The 25,630-nt window shown below is 39.3% G+C and overlaps 1 protein-coding gene across 2 annotated transcripts in view; it reads right to left on the bottom strand.

The window, feature by feature from the left end:
- Positions 1-1,195: 1,195 nt before the first annotated feature.
- MSH3 (mutS homolog 3) overlaps positions 1,196-25,630 on the bottom strand; it is a 190,506-nt gene continuing 166,071 nt past the window's right edge. For both annotated transcript variants that reach the window (XM_042250722.1, XM_012178913.4), the window contains exons 21-24: positions 17,929-18,115; positions 14,087-14,216; positions 4,999-5,170; positions 1,196-1,914 (exon numbers count right to left, since the gene is read on the bottom strand). In XM_042250722.1, coding sequence (XP_042106656.1) covers positions 1,818-1,914; positions 4,999-5,170; positions 14,087-14,216; positions 17,929-18,115 — 586 coding nt within the window. In that variant the 3' untranslated portion in view covers positions 1,196-1,817. The remainder of the gene's footprint in view (positions 1,915-4,998; positions 5,171-14,086; positions 14,217-17,928; positions 18,116-25,630) is intronic.

The raw sequence follows: 25,630 nt of genomic DNA, 5'->3' as shown, positions 1-25,630 counted from the left end.
CTTTCCCTTCAACACCTCAGTGCCCTGGCCGGGAAGGAGTCTCACTTAGAAAGGGTGTTTGGCACGGCTGGTCTTCTTTCAAACTTGGAGGCAGGCCTGACCTCCCGCAAAGTGGCTAGCTGATATCCTGCTTTATGTCAGGGAATCTACTTTGCAACATTCTGCATTGTCACTTGCCAGACTCTGGGGACTGTCACTGCCTGGACACACTACTCCTGAAACTCTTACCTGCTTGAATGTTGACACTGACCTGGGCAAGCAAGCCAGAGATGGCCCGGAATGTCCACCTGGACATGAACAGTGACTGCTGGTCCCTGCAGCTCTCCGGCCATGGGCGTGGCATTCCTGAATTCATCTCCTTTTCTGCTGACCTGCCTTTAAAGCACTACCTCTGTTAACATAAAACATTGACAGTCTTACTGAGTATTGAAACACTGTTTAAAAAGTGCTATTTTTAAAAGTTAAAGAGTAAATCCCAACTAACTCTATTTTGAGATATTTTTGAGAACTTCATTATATGTTAATGAAACATATAATGCAAGGATGGAGGAATCAAACCACATCATATTCTAACTCCATAAAGGGCTAGAGTGTAAGTGACTCAAAAGTGTAATGGTGGTCTAGCAGCTAAGACTCCCTGCTCCCAGCGCAAGGGTCTGGGTTTGAACTGGTTAGGGAATTCGATCCCACATGCCGAATACTAAGACTTGGCACAAATAAATAAATATATATTTTTTAAAGTGTAGCAACCAACCACTTGCTTGGTTGCTCCAATCAACTTGGAGAGACTCAACTGACTGTCTCCAGGGCTCACTGTTACGGCCACTGTTACAAAATAACCTAAAGAAGAAATTAGAAATATGACCATCAAATGTGTGGAAGGCATTTCACTGAGTAAGAATGAAAACTGGGTGGGAAGTAGGATAGAGAACCTTTGTGCAAGAAAGAAAAAGCATATGAGAAGCCAGGTTTCAAGTGCTATAGAAAGCTCAGGGACACAGATGATCATGTGTTACCCTCACCTTGCAGGGAGGGAGTGCGTTTATGAATCAACAAAGCTCTAAGGCATTTGCTGTATCAGACAGTAGAAAGGTCCAAAGTGAGAAAGCTCACTTTCTGTGCTTTTTCACACGGGAAAAACAGCAACCTTGGTTCCATAACTAAACCCCAAATTCAACAGGAAAAAGATCATAAATTATGCCAAGTACTCATCAATGTTTATTACTGAAATGAATGACAAATAATTTCATCCAACAATCTCCAAATTGCTTAAAACTATGACAATATTTAACTTCTCAAATTTCATGACCTTGTTCTTTCTGTGCTCTAGTTTCTAAACAGCCTGACAATTCTATTTCTTTTCAAAAATTCTTATGCTCACAGTGAATAAACTGGTGGTACCATAAAATTATTTCAGTTCGAATAAAAGGTGTATTCCTGCCAGACATTTCACCCAGCTGCAAATTATCTGAACTGAAACAAATAAAATCATGCATTACTTTTTATATCAGCCTCTAAAACTTCATGAACTATACTGCCTATTTCAGATTTTACTTAGAAGCTTTTTATTTTCTTTGAATTGTACCGTCCATGAGATTTTCTAATGACATGATAGGAATCTTAATATTCAAAAGTGTTTATAAATCAGGATAGCAGGAACCTACACAAAAGGCCTCCCTGTTTCTGATAGCAATATGCCACGGTCAGGCTTTATGCTCACATCACACAAAGATGGGCTGTTACTGGAGAGTTGTTTTCACACAGTTGGTATTTTTAATTCTCTATTTTTTGGTTCCAGAACGTAGCCTTTATTTTCATCACAAAGAGACGTCTGTAATTTCTTCTTCTGTCCACTTTTGCAAGTCTTTTGCATCATTTACCGTCCATAGCTTCGCAAAACTCTTTAGCTTTTTCCTGGACAGAAAATAAAATACCATTTCTTTTATAAATGGAATTGTTAGGGGCCAGTTCATCCCATCAAAACTATAAAAAGTCTGTGGTATTAGAATAGCAGGCAGGCTGTATGGTTAGGAGGCTATGGCGGGGAGCATCAGCCTTTTGGTGAAAGAAGTTCTCAGGGCGGCTGCTTTAATCAAGAGACCAAGGTTGCTGATCACCTCCAGGGAGGGGATGGCACAGCTTCCTCCTCTTCTAACTCAGCTAGAGGCTGTGTGTGTTCACAGGATGAGAAGTGAAATTGACTTAATAAAATAATGCAGGCTATTGGAAAAGTAAAATGCTAACATAACAGACCTACTTTTCTTTCTGCAAAAACGCAATCCAGTTAAACATTAACATCTTATGAAAAACCTGAATGAACTTTTTGACCAAGCCAATATTCAGAGTCTGAAGACGGAAAGGATGAGTTCCAATCACGGCTCAGCCATCAACCAGCTGGGTGACCCTGGTCCCGGTCCGTTTCCTACCCTCACTTGGCCTCGTTTTTCCCAACTACAACATAGGATGAGAGCAGTACCTATTTCACAAGGTTATCCTAAGGGTTAAGTGAATTAATGTATGTAAAGCAGTAAGAATAGTACCTGGCTACAGTGTCTACTTGCTGGTACCCATAGCAAGCACTCAATAAATATTAGCTTTTAACAAACTCACAAGGATGCACCAGATTCAGTTTGGGTTCTATGACCAATGAAATCAATGTGATAACCACTTTTAGTGAAAAGGAAAAACAACAAATACAGTGTGTCCTGATAAATCAAAAGATATCATGCCAATGTAGCCTCTTTCTACAATTCTCTGTCTTATTAAGCTAACTTTCTAGATTTTAAAATATTACATACTAATTGGAAGAGCTAAAATATTTTTTCCCTTCTTATTTTTAAATTAATTTATTTTAATTGGAGAATAATTACTTTACAATATTGTGACAGTGTCTGCTATATATCAATATGAATCGGCCACAGTCTCTCCCCACCCTATCCCTCTGGGTTGTCCCAGAGCCCTGGCTTTGGGTACTCTGCTTCATGCACTGAATTTGCACTTTGTCCTCTATTTTACATATGGTAATGTACACGTTTCACTGGTGTTCTCTCAGACCATCTCACCCTTGCCTTCTCCCACTGAGTCCAAAAGTCCTTTACATCTGTGTCTCCTTTGCTGCCCTGCCTGTAGGATCCTTGGTGCCATCTTTCTAAATTCCATATATATGCATTAATATACAGTAGTTGTCTTTCGGAAGAGTTAACATACTTATAACTAACCTGTGAATTTTACTGCTCTTCCTTTATAGCCTACAAGAACTTTCATATCTTACTGCCATCTTGCACCTTTTGTAATAAAGTTTAATTCCAGTTTCTTTATGAGAAAAGAAAAATAAGAAGACAACAAGAGAGGATTTAAAGTTGTCTGTGGACTTTGAGCAGAACTAAGGGCTAAGCTTACTTTTAAAATCTCATAGATGATCGCTTTTCCCTCTAGAAAAATTTTATGTGAATCTACTTTGTAACAAGTAACTAGAAGTAGCCTGTCACTGACTGGATCATTTGTTTCTAATCTGGTATTGTGGAAAGGATCCAGAAGAGAATGCCACTGGAGGAAACGACAAAGTGCTGCAGTATTCCAGCACTTTGGACCTGGCCCACCGCCGGTTACCATGGCAAGGTTAGGAGTGCGAGGCAGAAACACAGAGGAAGAAAGAAGAGGAGCAGAAGCTGTTACAGGACTGTCGGTATACAAGCTGGTGACTGTCTCTTTAACTAAAATATCAGGTGTTCATAGTTCAATATTTAAATTGGTAATAATTCCCAGAACTAAAAAATATTCCTACAGCATAATGGCCGGCCAGGATGGTCTACCTGACTTACAGCCTATTCGCTCCAGATCACATGGTCATGGACCAGAGCAGTAATGCCCTGCCCAGGTCAATTAGACTCTTCAGGCAGAGCAGGGTGGGGTAGGAGGTGGGTGAGGAGTTCATGCTGTTTTAAAATATAATCTTATATTTGGGAAACAAAAGGCTGCAATTTATTATTTATTAATAGTATATTTTCTTAGGAATATCTTCCTTCCAAAGTATGTTTCAAGTTTGTTATGACAGTCAGTTTATATACTGACTACATACTCGCTGGATGTCCAGGGTAAAAGTGCATTCACATAAAGCATTCTAGGTGGTGGAGAAGTTTGTTTAGAATAAAAAATCTGTCACAAACAAATCCACAAAGTGACATGTACAGATACTGACTCTAATCACCTAGCTCTGTGATACTGATTTTACCAAAAAGTTCATTCAGGCATTTCTGTAAGATGTTATGTAAAAAACCTAAAGTACTTGGTTGAAAGTGAAAGTGAAAGTGAAGTCACTCAGTCGTGTCCGACTCTTTGCAACCCGTGGACATGCTAAATTGCTTCAGTTATGTCCAACTCTGTGCAGCCCTATGGACTGTAGCACACTAAGCTCCTCCATCCATGGGATTCTCCAGGCAAGAATACTGGAGTGGGTTGCCATTTCCTTCTCCAGGGGATCTTCCTGGCCCAGGGATCGAACCCAGGTCTCACACATTGCAGGCAGACGCTTTAACCTCTGCACCACCAGGGAAGCCCCAGTACCATTATTTTCATTCACATTCTGACAGAATTCTCCATTTCTGAATGCAACTGCTGCATATCTGAATGAGCATAAAAGAGTATAAAAGAAATACTCTAAATATTATTTATATATCAAGGTTTCCATTAGTAATATTCTTTATAAATGAATATTTTAAGCAACCAATGTGTTGGTATACATTAAGGAGTTAATTCTTTAGAAAAATGATTGGAAAACCAACTTAGCAACTTAACAGATAAAGATCTGACTAGAGAGGCCTAAATGAATTCACATGGGCTTTGGGAAAAACCATTTTCATTTTATCATAATTGAATGTTTCAGAATATCTGAAGAGGTGCTTGAAGGAAGATCTGATGTTCATTTACAGGACAATCCTCTTCCTGGGACAACCTGGAAGAGTTCATTATAAATCAAAAATGCAGCACAATCATTCTGACCTTTTCATATTTACTAATCCTTCCAGCTCTTTGGACTTGCTAGCTGCTTTCTTTAAAATTTCTCCAGGAACATCTGCTAGTTTAGCCACATTGAGTCCGTAACTCCTTGCTGCAATTCCTCTGGTTATTTGATAAAGAAATATGACAGAATCAGGGACCTGGTCTTCTTCACCTAAGAGAATAAAGTTAAAAGAAAGAGAAAGATAAAGAAAACCACACTTGAAAATTGAAAGAAATTAAAGACAAAATAGAAATCTGTATAACTTTATTCGATTAGAATTCGTAATCTGAAAAAGAAATTCATTGTTCCTAATCTCTTGTTACCTTCTTTTATCAATATTACATATCTAGAAAAAGGGTAAATACCATTTTGAAAATGCTTTTGCATTTAGGATCTATCTTTTAGCTCAGTTAAAATGCTTTTTAACAATTATTCATTGTAAGTTTAGAAATATTTAGTTGTATGCTGCTTGCTGAAAATTTTCAAATGAATTTCTATACGCAAAAAAGAGTGATTCTGATACACGGTACAACGTAATTTCTCCTTTAAAAACAGTTTTGGTGTTTTTTTAAGTGTTTTCCAGTGAAAGAGTGTATTCACCAGTCTTGTATGTAACATACTCTGTAAAGTAACACATATAAAGGATGTTTCCAAGAGTGCAAGAAACAAAGCCACAAAACCAGATAAGGAAATAGTACATGTTGCATAGTTTAGGTAACAAGACTGAGAAATTCTAGCTTATTAAATATTTTAGTTAAAAAAGAGTTATACATATTAAAGTTGATACTGTTCACATGTGGGCATGCTAAATTGCTTCAGTTATGTCCAACTCTGTGCAGCCCTATGGACTGTAGCCCACCAGGCTCCTCTGTCCATGGGATTCTCCAGGCAAGAATACTGGAGTGGGCTGCCATGCCTTCCTCCAGGGATCGAACCCCGGGTCTCTTGCATTGGCAAGCAGGTTCTTTACCACTAGTGCCACCTGGAAAGCCTGTGGATGCTGTCTGGTACCACCCAAATCCCATTCAGACTGCTATAGCTATTAGAGCAACCCTCAGCTGTGTGCTCTCTTTGGGAACTTCTGCAGCTGGAGAAAGCTGTTTCACCCAAGGTCACCTCCCATCTTGGGGAGCCTGCATCCAGTCGACTAGCTGCTACAGGGGCTGAGAGGCAGCTTCGCAGGTGGCCACCAAAGCTCCCCTGCCTCCTGGAGTCCATGTCCTTGTGTCATTCTCCCTCTGTGACTGTGAGCTGAACCAAGGGACTTGCTTCTAATGAATAGAATACAACAAAAGTTATGGCATGTCACTTTTGAGAATCAGACTGCAGGAGACTGTGGCCTGTCTCGGGCGCTCTCACTTCCCTCCCTGTTTGCTCTAAAGGGAGCCAGCAGCCATATTGCGGGCTGCCCTGTGGAGAGGTCCACATGGAAAGAAACCGATGCCCCTGGTCAACAAGTTAGTGGGGTCTGGAGGCCAGCCAACAGCTGTGTGAGTGACCTTGGAAGGGACATTCTGAGGCATGCCAGCAGCATGTGAGGGGGCTGGGAAGTGGGTCATCCCAGTCAGGCCCTGAAGTGATGCTACTCGGCCAATATTTGGATGAAGCCTGTGAGAGACTGTGAGGTGTTCAGCTTGGGTTCATGACCCACAGGAATTATGAGATAATAAACAGTTGCTGGGCTAAGCTGCTATGTTTTAGGGGGAAATGTGTTATGGAACAATAGATAATAAAAGGCATAAAAGTCTGGCTCTCTCACCTCAAGCTGAGGTGACTCTGAAGGACCAACCCCTGACTGGGCTCTCTGCAGGGTTGGCTGAAGTCTTACAAGTGTAACGCAGCTCAGGACTGCCCAGTCCTGCTTGGGTATTGATGGTGAAAGCATTCCTCAATAAAACTCTGACACTCAAATTTCAGAATCTGTTTCCTAGGGTACCAGTCTACCACCTAATATATATGCTTGAAGCTAAAACTTTTAAAGAATTGGGATATCATGAAGTACAGTGTTCACTGGAAGGACTGATGTTGAAGCTGAAACTCCAATACTTTGGTCACCTGATGCGAAGAGCTGACTCACTGGAAAAAACCCTGATGCTGGGAGAGATTGAGAGCAGGAGGAGAAGGGGATGACAGAGGATGAGATGGTTGGATGGCATCACCGACTCAATGGGCATGAGTTTGAGTAAACTCCAGGAATTGGTGATGGACAGGGAGGCTTGGCGTGCTGCGGTCCATGGGGTTACAAAGAGTCGGACACAACTGAGCAAATGAACTGAACTGAAGTACAGTAATACAAAGACAACACTACGAAGATATTCAGAACAAAATGTGCTACTTTGGCATGCAGACTCTCGAGTTGAAGACAGTGAAGGTCCAAAAGGCTCAGGAAGACCTTTCTATCTCCCCCTTCAACGGCCTAAAAAAATTTAGATGGGCAGAGGGGTGCTGGCTCAGAGACAGACTATTACCAGAGAGAACTTTTATCAGAATGACCTATGCATATGGCAAGACAAACAATCTAATTAACAAATATCTGTTTTTCCCATTTTCCCATCAATTACCCTCCTCCTCTTTGAAGCTCCTTCTCCTATCCCATTCCTTAGCTCAGTACAGTAGAGAAGCCTCAACTGCCTCACTGGCTCTCATATTTTTCTGGGGCTCCTGTAGGTACATAATTAAATTTGCTTTTCTCCAGTTAATCTGCCTTATGTTAATTTGGTTATCAGATCAGCCAAAGAAGCAAGAACAAATTCTTCCTCCCCAACAGCTGCATACAGTTTAATCTTCGATAAATCTAAAGCAATTCAGGATTATGCAGCTTTTATTACAAACTTCAACATAATTGCACTCTACTGCAAAAAATGGCCAAGATGACCAGATTCACAGTGACTTCTGAGACCCTGGTACACTTATTATAAGTGTATCAGGAGTTTTTCTCATAACATTATTTCATTTGATAAATATGTAAGCTTTATTCTTTTATCAGCTAAAAGCTAAAAAGCCCAAAGACTGAACACAACAGAGAAAAAAGGATAATGGAAATTTCTTTAATCTCCTCTAAGAATTCAGCAACAGACAAATAATACCTTTTTAAGGGTGGGTGCTAGAGGTGGGAGGTGAAAAGAAAGCTGACACTCTCAGAATACATAGACTAAAACTCACATTGCAAAGCACTAAGAATATCCTTTACCTCCAAAGAAAACTAAAGGAACACAAAGAACAGGTGACGAAGTGGGTGGGAAAAGACTAGGGAGGAAGCATGTAGAAACCAGTGCCTGCTAACCTGGATAGTTTTTTGTTACCCTTCAATTGCTCACAAGACCCAAAGCAAAGTGAACAGCAGTGGGGTATCAAAAAGGTGAACTCTCTTCATTTTTAAGACAAACACAGACTTTATCACTTCAACTAGGCTAGTCCTAACTGATGTTTTCACCTCCAGCCTCACCTCTATAATCCAGACCTGACAATGACCTTTCTAAAAATGAGATTAATTCATCTGTCAGTCCATCTGTCCATTCATTATCCATCCATTCATCCAGCCATTCATCTATCCATCCTTTACTGAAAGCCTGCTGCTAAATTCCATAAACTCCCCTCATTTAAACATTGCTTTGCTGACAGCTTTTTTCTTTTTTTGCTTTATATACATATACTATGTATAATATGTAGTATATATAATATAGCTAGCTAAAGATGCTTCTTAAATGTAGCTATAAAATATAGCTAAATTATATCTGTTGCCCCAAAGACTCATTAACACATCTCAGGACAAACAACTGCTGAATTTGTCATCATATATAGTCTCTACTTTAGTAATGATCATGGTAGTTCTTGGTGGCACTAGTGGTAAAGAACCTGCCTGCTAATGCAAGAGATATAAGAGATGTAGGTTTGACCCCTGATGGGAAGATCCCCTGGAGAAGGAAATGGCAACCCACTCCAGTGTTCTTGCCTGGAGAATCCCATGGACAGAGGAGCCTGGTGGGCTACAGTCCTTGGGGTCACAAGGAGTCAGACACAACTGAAGCGACTTTAGCACACAGCATGGTAGTTCTTAGAGCAGCATCAAGGTAAATAATGTGACCACTCTTCCATAATCACCTGAAGGAGCTGTATTATAGTTAGGTTCTACCTTAAGACTATCTTTCACCACTCTTCCATGGGAAGGAGAGGGAAGAAGTGGGAGGAGGAACAGAGAAAGAGAGGACAGGGAGTGCATATGTGCGTGTCTGTGTGTAAGATGGAAATGTGGAGGCAGAAAGAGCCAGGTCGAGAGCAGATGGGAAAAACAACTCATGTCTTTACAGCCTCAAATAAAAGCTCATGGTGAGGACTCTCCTTATAAGCTATGACCATTTCTTGTGTGTGTGTGTGTGTGTGTGTGTGTGTGTTAGTTGCTCAGTCATGTCCACTCTTTGTGACCCCATGGACTGTAGCCCACCAGGCTCCTCTGTCCGTGGAATTCTCCAGGCAAGAATACTCCTTCTCCAATGATCATTTCTTAAATGGATATTATTGTAAAGCTTATCTGACACTGCTTAGAGTCAGTGAAAGCAATCACTCAAGTTTCTCCTTGTTACAGGGAAACTTAGCACAACTGTCTTAAAGCAAAACTTCTCTAGGCAGTTATTAAACAGATGTGTGCTGATCAAGTAGTTTCTGAAATCACTTTCAGGAGAGATTCCTAAAAGTTATTAGACACGGATGACATTAGGTGACTTGTCCAAGATCTTATGGACTGAAAGACACTAAAACGCAGGTTTGTCACTGCTGGTCCACTGATTTATCTACCACCCCAAGGGAAAGAGATAAACAGAGAGTCTTGAAAGGCACCCAAAAGGCCTTTGGGGAATTTACTGATGACCAATAATCTCTAATTTAGACAGAAGAGGGATTATGTCAGAGGCAAAGGATGAAGCCTAGATACAGCCAGGGGTAATACTGGATGTGAGCAGGCAATGGAGCAATGCTTCAACTTTCTGAGAGAAAATGATTCTCAACCTAAAATTCTAGCCCTAGCTAAATTATAAATCCAGTGTGAAGGCATAATGGAGACATTTTCACTCATGCAGAGTCTTAAAATTTTTATCTCCTTTAATTAGTATTATTAGCAGCTTCTCCAAAATCTATTACACTTCTAAGAAAACCCTGATTTATAAAGGGATTCATTCCCTGAGAAATCCTGGACTGGATGAAGCACAAGCTGTAATCAATATTGTTGGAAGAAATATCAATAACCTCAGACATGCAGGTGATCCAAACTTACGGCAGAAAATGAAGAACTAAAGAGCCTCTTGATGAAAGTGAAAGAGGAGAGTGAAAAAGTTGGTTTAAAACTCAACATTCAGAAAACTAAGATCATGGCATCTGGTCCCATCACTTATAATAAGGCAGACCTTATTTTGGGGGGGCTCCAAAATCACTGCAGATGGTGACTGCAGCCATAAAATTTAAAGACGCCTGCTCCTTGGAAGAAAAGTTATGACCAATCTAGACAGCATATTAAAAAGCAGAGACATTAACAGAAAAGGTCCATTTAGTCAAAGCTGTGGTTTTTCCGGTGGTCATGTATGGATGTGAGAGTTGGACTATGAGGAAAACTGAGCGCCAAAGAATTGATGCTTTTGAACCGTGGTATTGGAGAAGATTCTTGAGAGTCCCTTGGACTGCAAAGAGATCCAACCAGTCCATCCTAAAGGAAATCAGTCCTGAATATTCACTGGAAGGACTGATGGTAAAGCTGAAACTCCAATACTTTGGCCACCTGATACAAACAGCTGACTCAATGGAAAAGATCTTGATGCTGGGAAAGACTGAAGGCGGGAGGAGAAGGGGATGCCAGAGGATGAGATGGTTGGATGGCATCACCTAATCGATAGACATGAGTTTGAGTAAACTCTGGGAGTTGATGATGGACAGGGAGACCTGGTGTGCTGCAGTCCAAGGGATCGCATAGCTGAGCAACTGAACTGAACTGAACTAACTCCCTGACCATTTAACCCAGGGGATAATGTCCTTATGTCTACTTCCAAATGTTGATTCCAATTAGTCTAGACTGTTCAAAGTTATCCTTGCCATTCTCACTTCTAGAAAGTGGTTTAAGAATGAGCATGTGCACTGATTCACTTTGCTGTACAACAAAAACTAACAACACTGTAAAAGCAACTACTGTTGTTGTTTAGTCACTAAGTCCTTGTGTCCAACTCTTTTGTGACCCCATGGACTGTAGCCCACCAGGCTCCTCTGTCCATGGACAGAGGATTTCCCATGTCCATGGGATTTCTCCAGGCTAGAATACTGGAGTAGGTTGCCATTTCCTCCCTGTAGGAGATCTTCCAGACCCAGGGATGGAACCTGCATCACCTGCATTTCCCGCATTGCAGGTGGATTCTTTATCACTGAGCCACCATATTCCAATAAAAATTAATTAAAAAAAAGAAAAGAATGAGCATGTGAATCAATTCTGAAAATAAGACAGGACACTGATGAGATCCTAGTAGGCATCTAAGAAAAGTTCTCCTGCTCCTAAGAAAGACTCACAGGAAATGCTGGTCCTTTTTCTTTCTTCGGACATTATCAGTGCTGGATGTGATGCCCAAAAGAACTGCAGCCATCTTGCTACTAGTGTGATGATGAAATTAGCAGAGCAGGAAGACAAAGCCTGGAGAACCGCAAAGAAGAGAAGCTGAAGCCCACCCTTCCTGAGGCTCCCGAAATACAAGATTGTATTTATCCTCATTGTCTGAGCCAGAGTGAGTCCAAGCATTCTGTCACTTGCAAGCAAACGAACAAAAGACAGGTTAAGAAACGTCCCAGAATGACACCAAGGCAGGTCTTGGGACAACAGCTGAGGTCTAGGGAGAAACCAGTACAGATGAGTGGGAGGACATAGGGCTCCAGGAGGAATGACCCCAGTAAGGAAAACTGGAATCAATAGGTGCAATCATGTGAAAACTCTCTAGAGAGGCGTTTTACAGTTACTGGAGGATAGATTCAACAAGAGACTCAAAACAATGAAATGAAAGAATAAAAACAATTAATCATGACCTTGGAGAAAAAAGGTATAAAAGAAAGAAAACGTCTTGTGCCTCATATGTGCCTCATGAGTAAGTAATAAGTAACGGCAATAACAGTGAAAACAATGAATGTGAATAAAATAGGAAAAATGTGAAAGTATTACACTAGGAAGAAAGGGGAAGGGAGGACTGAAGACCTTCATTTAGCACAAGCAGTCAATAATATTGTCAGGTTGGTGAACCAAGAGATAGGAAAATAAGCACAGTATTTAGACCCAGGGAAGAAATGGATGGATGAAAGAGCCGAAAACATTTGCCTTGGGACTGGAGGGAAGAGGGGCTGCGGAGGAAAAAAATGGAAGAGGGGACCACTGCTGTTAGCACAAGTCTTTAGCTTCATTTAGTTTTTCTAAAATTCTGTTCATGAATAAAAATTTAAATCAATAAACTAAAAAGTCAAAACACTTAAGATATAAGGGTCTGAGTTAGCAGTTCACATCAAATGCTTACCACTGACCCTCCCCTGCTGGTGAAATCTGTTTTGTTTATCCCATGCAGTTTTAGCTTATGAGCTCCTCCTGTCACTTTGGATGCAGATGAATAGATGTGAAACTGTCTCCATGAGAGAATTTATGGTGTGTTTTTCAAGATCGCATGGTGGTGAAAGGCAAGGATTGCCTAACTATATTTATCTCAGGTCCACTGCTGTTTTATTTGGGCCAGTTGCCTGATTTCTTTTTCAGGTCCATCCTTACTTATTACTTTTCCAAAATAAAATCTGGACTCTGAAGTATCTTGGATAATGGATTTTCCATTGTAGCACACCAACTGTGTAAACCATCACTGGCCCACAGGCTGGTGGCTTAAAAAAATTACTACTGAGCATGGGGAAAAATGCTAAAATCTACTACATTACTAACAGCGCTTGAATTTTTTTATTGGCTAATGATGTTCTTTTTTCATGAAATGTTTCATTTCTGTGACATGAGTAGTAAGTGGAAGGCTAAGGAAAAAATACTGTAACTCTCACATAGCAGTTCTAACAGAGATGAAAAGAACCTGCAGGAAGAGGGCATGGATTCTAGGTTCAACTCAGCTCCTACACAGGTGCCTGACATAGGGGACCCAATTTACCTGAGATTCACTTTCCTTGTCAAATTAAGATAAAACATATGTCCAGTACAGAATATCAGAGACATCACTTTGCCAACAAAGGTCCGTACAGTCATAGCTATGGTTTTTCCAGTAGTTATGCACGGATGTGAGAGTTGGACTATAAAGAAGACTGAGTGCCAAAGAACTGATGCTTTTGAACTGTGGTGCTGCAGAAGACTCTTGAGAGTCCCTTGGACTGCAAGGAGATCAAACTAGTCAATCCTAAAGGAAACCAACCCTGAATATTCACTGGAAGGACTGATGCTGAAGCTGAAGCTCCAATACTTTGGCCACATGGTGCAAAGAGCCCACTCACTGGAAAAGACCCTGATGCTGAGAAAGATTGAGGACAAGAAGAGAAGGGGGCAAAAGAGGGTGAGATGGTTGGATGGCATCATTGACTCAATGGACACAAGTTTGAACAAACTCCAGGAGATGGTGAAGGACAGGGAAGCCTTGTGTGCTGCAGTTCATGGGGTCATAAAGAGTCAGACACAACTGAGCAACTGAACAGCAAATATAGAATATTGCTCTTAGTAAGTAATTCATGTTAAATCATATTTTGGGAAATATATTGAGTATTTTTCAAAGATTACTACTATACTTGACTGTTAAGGCATCTTTCCTAAGATGGACCTAGGAGTAAAATCTAAATGTTCCCCCTTCACCCCACCTTCTTCTTGAAGAAAAATGAGATAAAGAGGGCTAGAGAAGGACTCAGAGATGGCGAGGAGAAATGCAAACTCTGTTTGACCCTAAGCTTAGAGAAAATGATGTTGGACAAATGTCAATTACAATGGACATTCACAGTTTTTATTATTAATAAGCAGTAAGTTCATGCTCCTATGAACTTTGGGTTATTCATCACTAAACTGAACAGAATGATAGTTGTACTTACTGCAAGAACAATTCATACCTGCATCCTGTTTGCTTTCATCCTCGTTGACCAAAAATCCCATGTGATAATTCCCCACCTGCTGTGAGTAACTTTTTTCCAGTTCACAAACTGGTGGATAATGGGTAACAAACAGGGTTAAGGATTCCACCTAAAGCAGTGAGACATAATGAAAGTTATTTTATTTTTAAATTTAAAATTTTCTCCAAATTTATTTTGAAAAATTTTAAACCTTCATAAAAGCTGCAACGAAAGTACAATGGACATTCATATATTCTTTATTTAGACAACCACTTGTTACTATTTTGCTGTATTTCCCCTTTCTTCCTTCCTCGCTCCTCTATACACACTCACATGAACACACATAGTTTTTTTCCTGAACCATTTAAGAACTGCAGACATCATAAAACTTTATCCTTAAATACCTAGGATTCTATCTTCTGAGAACAAAAACATTCTCCTCCATAACCAAAATAAAGTTATTATGCTCAAGAAATTCAACATTGATATATCACTATTTGGGCTTCCCTGGTGGCTCAAAGGGTAAAGAATCTGCCGGTAATGTAGGAGACCCAGGTTCAATCCCTGTGTTGGAAAGATCCCCTGGAGAAGGGTGTAGCAACCCACTCCAGTATTCTTGCCTGAAGAATTCCATGGACAGAGGAGCCTGGTGGGCGACCGTCCATGGGGTCGCAAACAATCAGACACAACTAAAGCGACTAACACTTTCACTATCACTGGTTACTAATTATGTAGTCTGTGAATTTCTCTTACTGTCCCAATAATGTTCTTTAGAAATTTCTTTTAAAAAAAAATATATTTATTTATTTGGCTGTGCTGGGAATGTGGAATATAGCTCCCAAACCATGGACTGAACCCAGGCCCCCTGTATTGGAAGTCTCAGCCACTGGATCACCAGGGAAGTCCCTAGAAACCTCTTTATATTAAAAAAAAGAAAAAAATCAAGATTCATGTAGTACACCTGGTCATGTCTATTTAGTCCCCATTAATCTAGAAGAATTCTCCAGACTTCTCTTTTTTGACTTTTATGTTCTTTAAAATTTTTGAAGTATCCAAGATAGTTGTTTTGCATAATCTCTCTCAGTTTAGAGTCACCTGATTGTTTTCTCCTGATTAAATTCAGATCAAAATTTAATGCCAGGAATATTACATATACATGTAGGTGACATAATCTTTCCAATATATCACATCAAGAGGCATATGGTGTCAATCTGATCTATTACTGGAGGGTGCTAAATCTGCTTATTTGGTTTAAGTGCATGCCCATTCTTCATGGTACTGACACCTTTCTTCTTCTTAATTAATAAATAACTTGTGGGGTTACACTTTGAAACTGTGTGACTATCATTTTCTCCAACAATCTTACCATCTACTGATCATTACTGCCGGAATCGGTCATTATTGTCATAGTTGATAAATGTCAACTTAAAAAACAGCACTCTGTTTAGTAGCTGGCATTTTGTAATGTAGAGCTTTCCCTTCTTCCCATCCTACCCTCACCATTTAAAAATTTACTTTTGTGTTATTACTATCAGTACGGACTTGTGAGTTACTTAATTAGCATTGTTTCAAAGCACACATTCTATGTGTTCTAGAAATCCTTGTCTTAGGGGAAGTTAACATCAAATCTTGGTCTAAAAATTAGCAGAAAAGGGTAATCGAATTAAAGAACTCCAGTTTTGATTCGTCTGCCATCGCCTTATTAAAAGTCAGAACATATGTCTTCTGTCTAAAAACAAGTACAAATAAACTTATTAAGGCAGGGTTTCTTTGACAAGTTGCTCTTAAAATCTGCCCTAAAGCATCTTAGGACCAGCTGGCTCCCTGGAGCCCCTTCCCTTAGCTGACAGGCATTTCTAGCTGGAAGATCTAAGGGTTTGGCCTCATCAAGGCCACACTCAGCTTAATGCAGCAACACAGAGCCTCCCCGATTCCTCCTCTCTTCCCTATTCTAGCGATCAACAGACATCATGAAAAATAAAGATTTTCATACATAAAAGGTTAGGAATTCTTGTTCCTGAAGACTCTTCTTCAGTGACTTTCCTCTAAGATAAATTTTACCTAAAACTAACACTTTCTTCACCAACATTTATAATATCCAAAAACTGCTATTGAAGCAATGAAAACAGAAGTGACAAATTCAATTCTGTCATAATTTGTTCCTGAAGGTGCTTAAATAACTCTCTGAAATTTTGACAAACTGCTTCTGGCAGACAGACTCCAACGTGGCCCCAGCGATCTCCACTTCTCGTTGTTCAAGCTCTGGAGGACCTTCTTCCCACACTGAAGAGCGCTGGCCCTGTGTACTCAGCAACGTGATGGCAAAGTCAAATGCTCTGTTGCTTCTACCCCAGCCTCCTGAAATGCCTCCCTCTGGGGGAAGCCAGACTGCCCTCTGTAAGGATGCTCGAGCAGCCCACTAGAGGCCCACGGGGTAAGGAACCGAGGGCCCTGGCCAATCGCCTCACCAACTCGCCAGCCATGTGACGGAGCCAGACTGTGAGAGGACCCTCCAGCCCTGGCTGACAACTCGACTGCAACCGCAGCAGAGGCCCTGAGCCAAAGCCACCCAGCCAAGCTGCTCCCAACTTCCTCACCTCCAGACACTCCGAGAGATCATGAATGATTATTGTTGTTTTCAGCCACTAAGTTTAGGGGTAATGCGTTATGTGGTCATAGTAACTGACAGACTTCTACAGAGTAGATACAATTAAATTCAAAGTTGACAAATTCAGCCCTGTCATAATTTGCTCCTGAAGGCTCAAAAAAAAGGAGTATCTTAAATAATTTTTTATTAAATGAAAAATTCTTTAAATTCTATAGTGTGTTACAATTTTCAAAAGTATCACACACATGATTTCATATAACCCCATAACATCCCTTTTTCCTCTCACCCATATAATGGCTCTCCCCCTTCCCTCTCCCACTGGTAACCAACAGCTTGTTCTCTGTATCTGTGAGTCTGCTTCTCTTTTGTTATATTCACTAGTGTGCTGTGTTTTTTGACTCTACATAAAGTGATATCCTACGGTATTTGTCCTTCTCTGACCTATTTCACTTAGCATAACGCCCATCTACGATGCTTAAAATGGCAAAATTTCATTCTTTTTTTACAGCTAAGTAGTATTCTTCAGTGAATGTTTAAAAAAATCCGTTTGGGAGGCAGATATAGGACTTTATTGAATCCATGATATATAGTTTCTATAATGATTAAAGAAAAGTTCCTGAGCTATACCTTTTTGCAAATACAGAATTTCTTTTTTTTAAGAAAATATTTTCTTAAAATATATCATCATTAACTATGTAATGGGGAGAGTTTGATGAAAGTGACAGGGATGGAAAGTTTGCCACAAGTAAAATTGTACATTGAGATGCTTAGGAACAAATTCTGAAAAGAAAAATGACACACACACTGGACTAAAACTGAGACTCAAGAAGATTAGTTCAAAGGCCTTCTATGGAGATCTTTTAGGATATCGCTGAAAAAAAGGATTTCACAAGGCAAAAATGGCACTGTCTTTTATCTGGTTCTTTTCTCAAGGATTGTGTTGAAGGTAGACGGTCTTTGATCTTAATTTAGTTTGCCAAGGATAGTAAGATACAGTTTCTAGGTGGAAATATTGCCGAGGAGGCCTTTCTCCTACTGACCAGGTTTATTCCACTTCAGCTAAAGAAAGGAACACACATCAAAGAACTCAAACATTATTTAGGGCCAATCTACCTGGGTTCCATGTATAGCATCTGAATGATCAATTGCAGGAATAGGATCAACTATAACAAAGATAGTGTTGATTATTTAGAAACTGAGGTCAGGGTACAAAAAAGGTATGCATGATACTCACATCTCTAATGAAATGTTCAAGTGTAGCATAAGCAATGGCAATTCCGTCATGGGTGCTCGTCCCCCTTCCCAATTCATCCAAGATAACCAACGACTGTGGTGTTGCTTTTCTTATTATTTCTGCTGTGTCAGTCAGTTCTTCCATAAATGTACTCTGTCCTTTATATATGTTATCTGCAGCCCCCATCCTATAAACAAAATGACAATATCTTGATTTTCCTTCATTATTAGGATCCCATACATTATTTTCTGAACAATCATTATAAAAGAGTTCCACGAGTCTATGTACTTTGAGCCAATAACAGCTGAAATTACATTAAACAAACCAAAAAAAAAAATGTTGTATGTAAACCGTGTCTAACATCAAATGGCAGTTTATAGAAACATTCTGGAGAGAATCCAATGTATTGGACAGAGCTCTTGAAAAGCAGGGGAACCTGACTAGGCCATTTTCTGACTAGTCATTTCAAACCGAAGTTTTGGTATTTACAGTGCAAAACAATACTTGTCTGTGTTGCTGTGTTTAAAACCCATGAGTAATAGTATACTGTACAATCAAAGGCTTTTTCCAGTGTTTCCTTAAGATTCCATACTGATATTACAAATTAAAGGACCACATTGAATAAGATAAAACTATCTTTTATTCAAACTAAAAGTATTTACGTTTAACAGCCTCAGACACCTAATACACGTTTCTAAAGCGGACTTCATGGAATAGAAGTGCGTAAGAGATGTCAAGAAACAGGTTCAAAAGATTTAAGAGTTCGTTCTTATAAGACTTCTTAGAGCCTTTAACATTCTACTATACATTACGCATTTCTTACAGCATATCTAGTACATAGCATTTCAAACTCATTTAACCACGGACCCTTGAAACTTCCCCTGGAGTTTCAAGGTCTACAGTAATGGTCTGACAATAATGGTCTACAGAACACATTTTGGAAAATGTACAGAAGAAACTGGGGTGCGGGGGTGAAATTAGGTATATGCACTCCAGGCAACTCAGTCAGCAGCAAAACCTAGAATCAACTCTGACACACTAGCCAGCTTTGTAAATGCTGTAACTATTAATACTTATTTTCTCAGCAAAATACCTTCATCAATTTAGCTTTTCTACAATAGTTCACACGTGACCCACAGCAGGATAATATATCTCTTATTTCTGGAGGAACTCATGGTGAAACCGAGGCTTCATCAGTCTGTGACTGGAGCCCTGCAGTGGGCAGGAGACAGAATGTAATTCCCCCCATGCGAGACTGGTGGAGCCTGAGGAGAACTGCTCTAGTGGCATTTAGAAACTATAATGAATTACATCTCTGATGGAAGGAATGATGCTAAAGCTGAAACTCCAGTACTTTGGCCACCTCATGCGAAGAGTTGACTCATTGGAAAAGACTCTGATGCTGGGAGGGATTGGGGGCAGGAGGAGAAGGGGATGACCGAGGATGAGATGGCTGGATGGCATCACGGACTCAACGGACGTGAGTCTGAGTGAACTCCGTGAGATGGTGATGGACAGGGAGGCCTGGTGTGCTGCGATTCATGGGGTCGCAAAGAGTTGGACATGACTGAGCGACTGAACTGAACTGAACTGATGGAAGTGATATGGGTTTACTCAAAATGCTGCTGATTTTACCCATTTTCAAATCAGTAACCACAAAACATAATTTCTGAAATGTTGCTAACTTAGGAGCATTCTGGTTACTTTATTAAAGTTCAAATTCCGTTATTTACCTCAATTTCAAAGTTCACTTTACCAATACATTCCCTACCATAAAGCAAGAATATTAAACTTTCCTATCTCTGCAACCACAGTGAATTCTTCAGAATATTAATGTTTGATCCTCACTTAATGATACTTTATTTTATTCCTGACTGTGAACTGATGAAACAAACGTATCTTTGGCTGACAATGAAATAGCTCTGATAAGGGCAAATGACTGGGAGGGGGTGGTCTTTGATTCAAGAATTAGAATAACAAGCAAGCATGGGATAATATTTTAATGCAATGGTTTACATATAAAGCACTTCTTAGAAATATTACAATAACAGAGCAGTTTCATTGGAACTGCAGGAACTGTAGAATGCTCTTGGGAAAGATATTATAAGGTGAGATTTCAAATCAGGAGGGAAGAGTGAATGATCAATCAAATCAATCAAAAAAAAAAAAGATGGTAGCTAATTGGTTGCTTCAGGAAAAAAAAAATCAACACAGATATGTCCTTACTCAAATCATATTCCAAAATAAATCTATACAAATTTAAGAGTTGAATGTAAAAACAGAAACCATAAACATACCAAGCAGCCTAGATGAAATATAATCTCTAGACAGATAGGTGGGTGGCTTTATATATTGACCTGTGTGTGTGTGCTCAGTCATGTCCGACTCTTCGCAACCCCATGAACGGTAGCCTTCCAGGCCTCTCTGTCCATGGAACTTTCCAGGCAAAAATACTGGAGCAGCTTGCCACTTCCTATTCCAAAGGATCTTCCTGACCCAGGGATCGAACGTGCGTCTCTTGCATCCTGCATTGGCAGGTGGATTCTTTACCAATAGTGCCACCTGGGAAGCCTACATGGCATCAAAACGTGTGAAATAAAACCCCACGGTACCAGCATGTCTCACAGTATTACAGGGTTTCTGTCCTTTAGGAGGCTGGGCCAGGTTTGGATGGATCTCGGATGTATTTTTATTAAACAATGGTCTCGACTCTACTATAACACCAGTGGTTTTCAAATATCTTTTTACCTGTTAAATCCTTTGTTCACATAAAATCTTATAAAGAAACTCACTCTGCAGATGAGATAAAAGGAACACTGATGTGGCCAAGAACCCAGCCAGCACTATGAGGCTCACTTTCCCACCTAGAGGGGGCTCTGTGGGAGAATTAACACCCTGTAGAACATTCTGAAGGCCACTGCATTATTAGCAGCCAACACATCTTTCATAACTCCATTTTTCCACAGCATCTGATGATAAAGTAGCAACGCTACTCAGCAGACAATGAAGAAATGCTGGCAATTAAACAGTCACTGGGGTCATTAGGGAAGTATGTGTTTGTCACTGTGGCAACTGTTTATTGATAAAAATATTTTCTGTTAACTTCTCCTAAGAAATTTAAGAGATTCCTCTTCTTAAGAAATTAATTTTTCCCATAAACTTCAGCAATATAATAACTTTATACGATTCTGATGGACAAAGAATTTTATCACTAAACACATTTTCCTTTTAGTCTTGGTTACTAGGAAACAATTGAATAACATCTTAAAATAATAGCAAACAGCAACTGTGACTTTATCTAATGTTTCTATGCTAATTTCTCCTTGATCTTTGAATACCATTATACTTTCTTATTATCCTGCTCTCTTGTATATATCCCAGTAAACTGCCTAAAATAAGTTTTTAAAACAAGGCAGGGTTTAGCATCCTTAACAAAAAGTCTCTAATTTTCTATCACTCCAACAAGCGTTTACAAGACATCCTATGGGACAATGATTCTGAATTTTTTCAAATGTTAAAATATATTAGAGATTTAAGCAATTTTAGAACATATGTCATTGCTATCATTCTGCCTGTATTTGTATTCATATGCAGCGAAAATGAAAAATGCACTCTTTAGGTTTCATCTCAGAGTTTGCTCTGAGTAGACAGGTTACAGATATGTGATTAAGGAAAAAAAATCACTCTGATATTTTTAGGAGTGGAGGCTCACTAATCTTTCTAATCCCCTACCCACTTCTCGTCTATAACCCTTATATAGGTCAACAAAGCTTAATAAAGCATTAATGGAGAAAAGAAATTACTACTTTTTTGAATCAGTTTCTAAAGTCAAGAACACTTTCATGAAAATTTGAACAAGGGTTTGTTTTTATGAAGTCTTGATATTTTGAAATAACATTCTAGACATTTCTAAATTACAGCAAATGGGTGGGCCTCTGTCCATTCAAAACACAATCTCTGGGCCTTATGAAAGGAAAATGCTAGCATGAGAGAAATACTACAATTAACAGGGGGAAAAAAGATTCTTTATATTGAAAGAAAGTAACTGGAGCTTAAATATCAAAATTGCTAAATAGAGGCAAAGATTATTTGTATGCATCAGGATTTTTTGACATGCTTTAAGTGCTTTTAAAATAACATAAGTATATATTATTTTACATATATATATATATATGTATATATATATGGCTTTCCAGGTAGCTCAGTGGTAAAGAATTCACCTGCCAATGCAGCAGACTCAGGTTCAATCCCTGGGTTGGGAAGATTCGCTGGAGAGGGAAAACAACTCACTCCTTGCCCAAGAAATCTTGTGGACAGAGGCACCTGATGGGCTACAGTCCGTGGGGTCACAAAAGAGTTGGACACGACCTAGCAACTAAATAACAACAGCATGCACGCGCGCACACACACACACACAACTAAAATTTATCATTTTAACTTTTTTAGGTGTATAATCCAGTTTAAGCACATTCACAGTGCTATACAGTCATCACTACTATCCATCAGCAGAACTTTTTCATGATCTCAAAATAACTCTTTAAAAACTAACTTCCCAATCTCCCCTTCCCTCAGCTCTTGTCTCTACAATTTACCTCTTCTAGTTTCTCAGATAAGTGAAATCACACTCTATGTGCACTCTGTTTTGTACAGAAGGGCTTTTATATTAGCTCATTTTGCCTTCTTTTTGAAACTGAAGATGTTCTACTCACTTCACTTTGCTAAAAACTTTGCACAATTCTGTATAGTATTGGTATCTTCGCTTGGGTTTTTTTCTTGCATATTATATAAACTTTACAAAAGGAAAGTAATCTCCTGAATAGCAAAATACTCTAATTTTTAAGAAGGATGGTCTAAGGGAAAAAAGTTAAAGTCTAAGAAGAGAAAAGGCTGAAAATGATTACCAAATATTGAAAACTGTATATACACCATGGCATTTAAAAGGTATAAAGAAATGTGAAGCAGTAGATTTGTATCACATTTAAGTAAACATAAACTAACCCAGCAATGGAATGAAATCACAAATAATTTACCACTATACATGTGCACTTTTTAAAAGCCTGGAAGGTCATATACCTAAAGAACAATGGTTTTCAGGTCGTGGAATTATAGGTGGTCTAAATTTTTTTCCTTTTTGAGCTTTTCTAAGTTTTAAATTTGCAATGAACAACCTTTAAAGTGTCATCAGAAAAACACATGTTAATTTAAAAAATCACAATACATTAAAATACTTTGTACTCTACTGATACATTTAAAACACTTTATATTCTACTGTATCACTACTTTAAGACAAGGCAAAATGATTGTAATTACCAAGAAAAATAACCAGCTTTCTTCTACCAATATAAAAAATACCTTATTAGCAGCGATGAGATTATTATAATAGAAAAGAAAAAGGTTTATTTCTCTAGTTTACCTGTTTCTACTAACAGTTGCAATCAGATCACACTATGGTATTTAAAGTCAATTTATAACAACTATGACAGTGAACTGCAAATATAACCAAGCAAAACACCACTACAGCAATCTTTCTGGGTCGATGGAGACATGCTGAGAATCAAGGCAGCAATCCAGGAATGCCAGGCTTTTATGGGCTCACATGAAATCACAACCACTAGAACCACCTACAAAGCACATGCAGGCCACGTAAGAAGGACACAGGTGTTTTCCTATCAAAAGAAGCTCAGTGTGCTGAGTGGGCAAAACATCTACTAGTCTACTCAGGGGGATGGTCCCAAGAAATTCAAAGGAAAATAGTTAACTATCTCTTTTTTCTTTTTAATAATTTTAAAATCTTTAATTCTAGTTTCTGTGAAAAAAAAACATAAACAATTAAAGCCATCAAAGGAAGGATAAGATTAATCAGTCATGAGGGTAAAAACTAACCATATTAATTAATAAGTATTAGTTAATAAGAGGGGAATCCGACACAATCAAAGGAGGCATTGTTATAACTGTATGAGCTCAAGCAAATCACAGTCTGTTTTCCCTTATGTAAAACGTCCAGCATTGAGACTGAATAATAGCTCCTAAACCTGGATATGTTTCTGAGTCACTTGCAGAGGTTCTTTTTTAAAGAACATTTTACTTAAAAAAATGTAAGTATAGAGGGCTTCCCGGTGGCTCAGTGGTAAAGAATCCACCTGCAGTGCAGGAGACACGGAGATGAGGGTTCAATCTCTGGCTGGGAAGATCCCCTGGAGGGGGAAATGGTAGTATTTCCCAGCATTCTTGCCTAGAAAATTCCACGGACAGAGTCCGGCGGACTACAGTCCATGGGGTCACGAAAGAGTCAGACACAACTGAGCGACTAAACAACAATAAATAGTTGATTTACAATGTTGTGTTAGTTTCAGGTGTACAGCACAATGATTCAGATATATGTGTGTTTGTGTGTACTCTTTTTCAGATTCTTTTCACTTACAGGTTGTCACAGAATATTTATTAGAATTTCTGTACTATACAGTCAGAGAAGGCAATGGCAACTCACTCCAGTACTCTTGCCTGGAAAATCCCATGGCCAGAAGAGCCTGGTAGGCTGCAGTCCATGGGGTCGCTAAGAGTCAGACACGACTGAGCGACTTCACTTTCACTTTTCACTTTCATGCATTGGAGAAGGACATGGCAACTCGCTCCAGTGTTCTTGCCTGGAGAATCCCAGGGACGGGGGGAGCCTGGTGGGCTGCTGTCTATGGGTTCACACAGAGTCGGACACGACTGAAGCAACGTAGCAGCAGCAGCAGTCCAATACAGTAGGTCCTTGCTGGTTATCTATTTTATATATAGTGGTATGTAAATGTTAATCCCAACCTCCAAATTTATCCCTTCTTCCTTTCCATTTTGGTAACCATAAATTTGCTTTTTATGTCTGCAGGTCTGTTTCTGTTTTGTAAACAAGTTCAATTGTATTTTTTTTTAGACTCCACATATAGACAGTATCATCTGATATTCTTCTTTCTCTGTCTGGCTTACTTCACTGAGCATGATAATCTCTAGGTCCATCCCTGTTGCTGCAAATGACACTATTTCATTCTTTTCTATGGCTGAGTAATATTCCATTGTGCACACACATCTTTATCCAGTCATCTGTCAATGGACATTTAGGTTGCTTCCATGTCTTGGCTATGTAAATAGTGCTGCTATGAACACTGGGGTGCGTATATCTTTCCAAATTATACCTTTGTCCAGATATACACCCAGGAGGGGGATTGTTGGATCATATGAAACTCCATTTTTTAGCTTTGTAAAGAACTCCATATTGTTCTCCATACTGGCAGTGCCAATTTACATTCCCACCAACAGTGTAGGAGGGTTCCTTTATTTCTAACACCCTCTTCAGCATCTATTATTAGTAGACTTTTTGATGATAGCCATTCTGACTGGAGTGAGGTGATATCTCATTGTAGTTTTGATCTGCATTTCTCTAATAATTAGCAAGACCGAGAATTTTTTCATGTGCCTGCTGGCTATCTCTATGTTTTCTTTGGAGAAATGTCTATAGATTCAATGTAATCCTTATCAAATTACTAACTGCATTTTTTCACAGAACTGAAACAAAATTTTTTTAAACTTTTATAGAAATACTAAAGATCCCAAATCGCCAAAGCAATCTTGAGAAAGAAAAACGGAGCTGGAAGAATCAGGCTACCTGGCTTTAAATTATAGTACAAAGCTATAGTAATAAAAATAGTATGGTACTGGCACC

The sequence above is a fragment of the Ovis aries genome, chromosome 5 (assembly GCF_016772045.2).
Source record: "Ovis aries strain OAR_USU_Benz2616 breed Rambouillet chromosome 5, ARS-UI_Ramb_v3.0, whole genome shotgun sequence".
Taxonomy (NCBI): Eukaryota; Metazoa; Chordata; class Mammalia; order Artiodactyla; family Bovidae; genus Ovis; species Ovis aries.
Note: the sequence above shows the minus strand (reverse complement) of the source record. Positions and strands in the feature narration are given on the sequence as shown.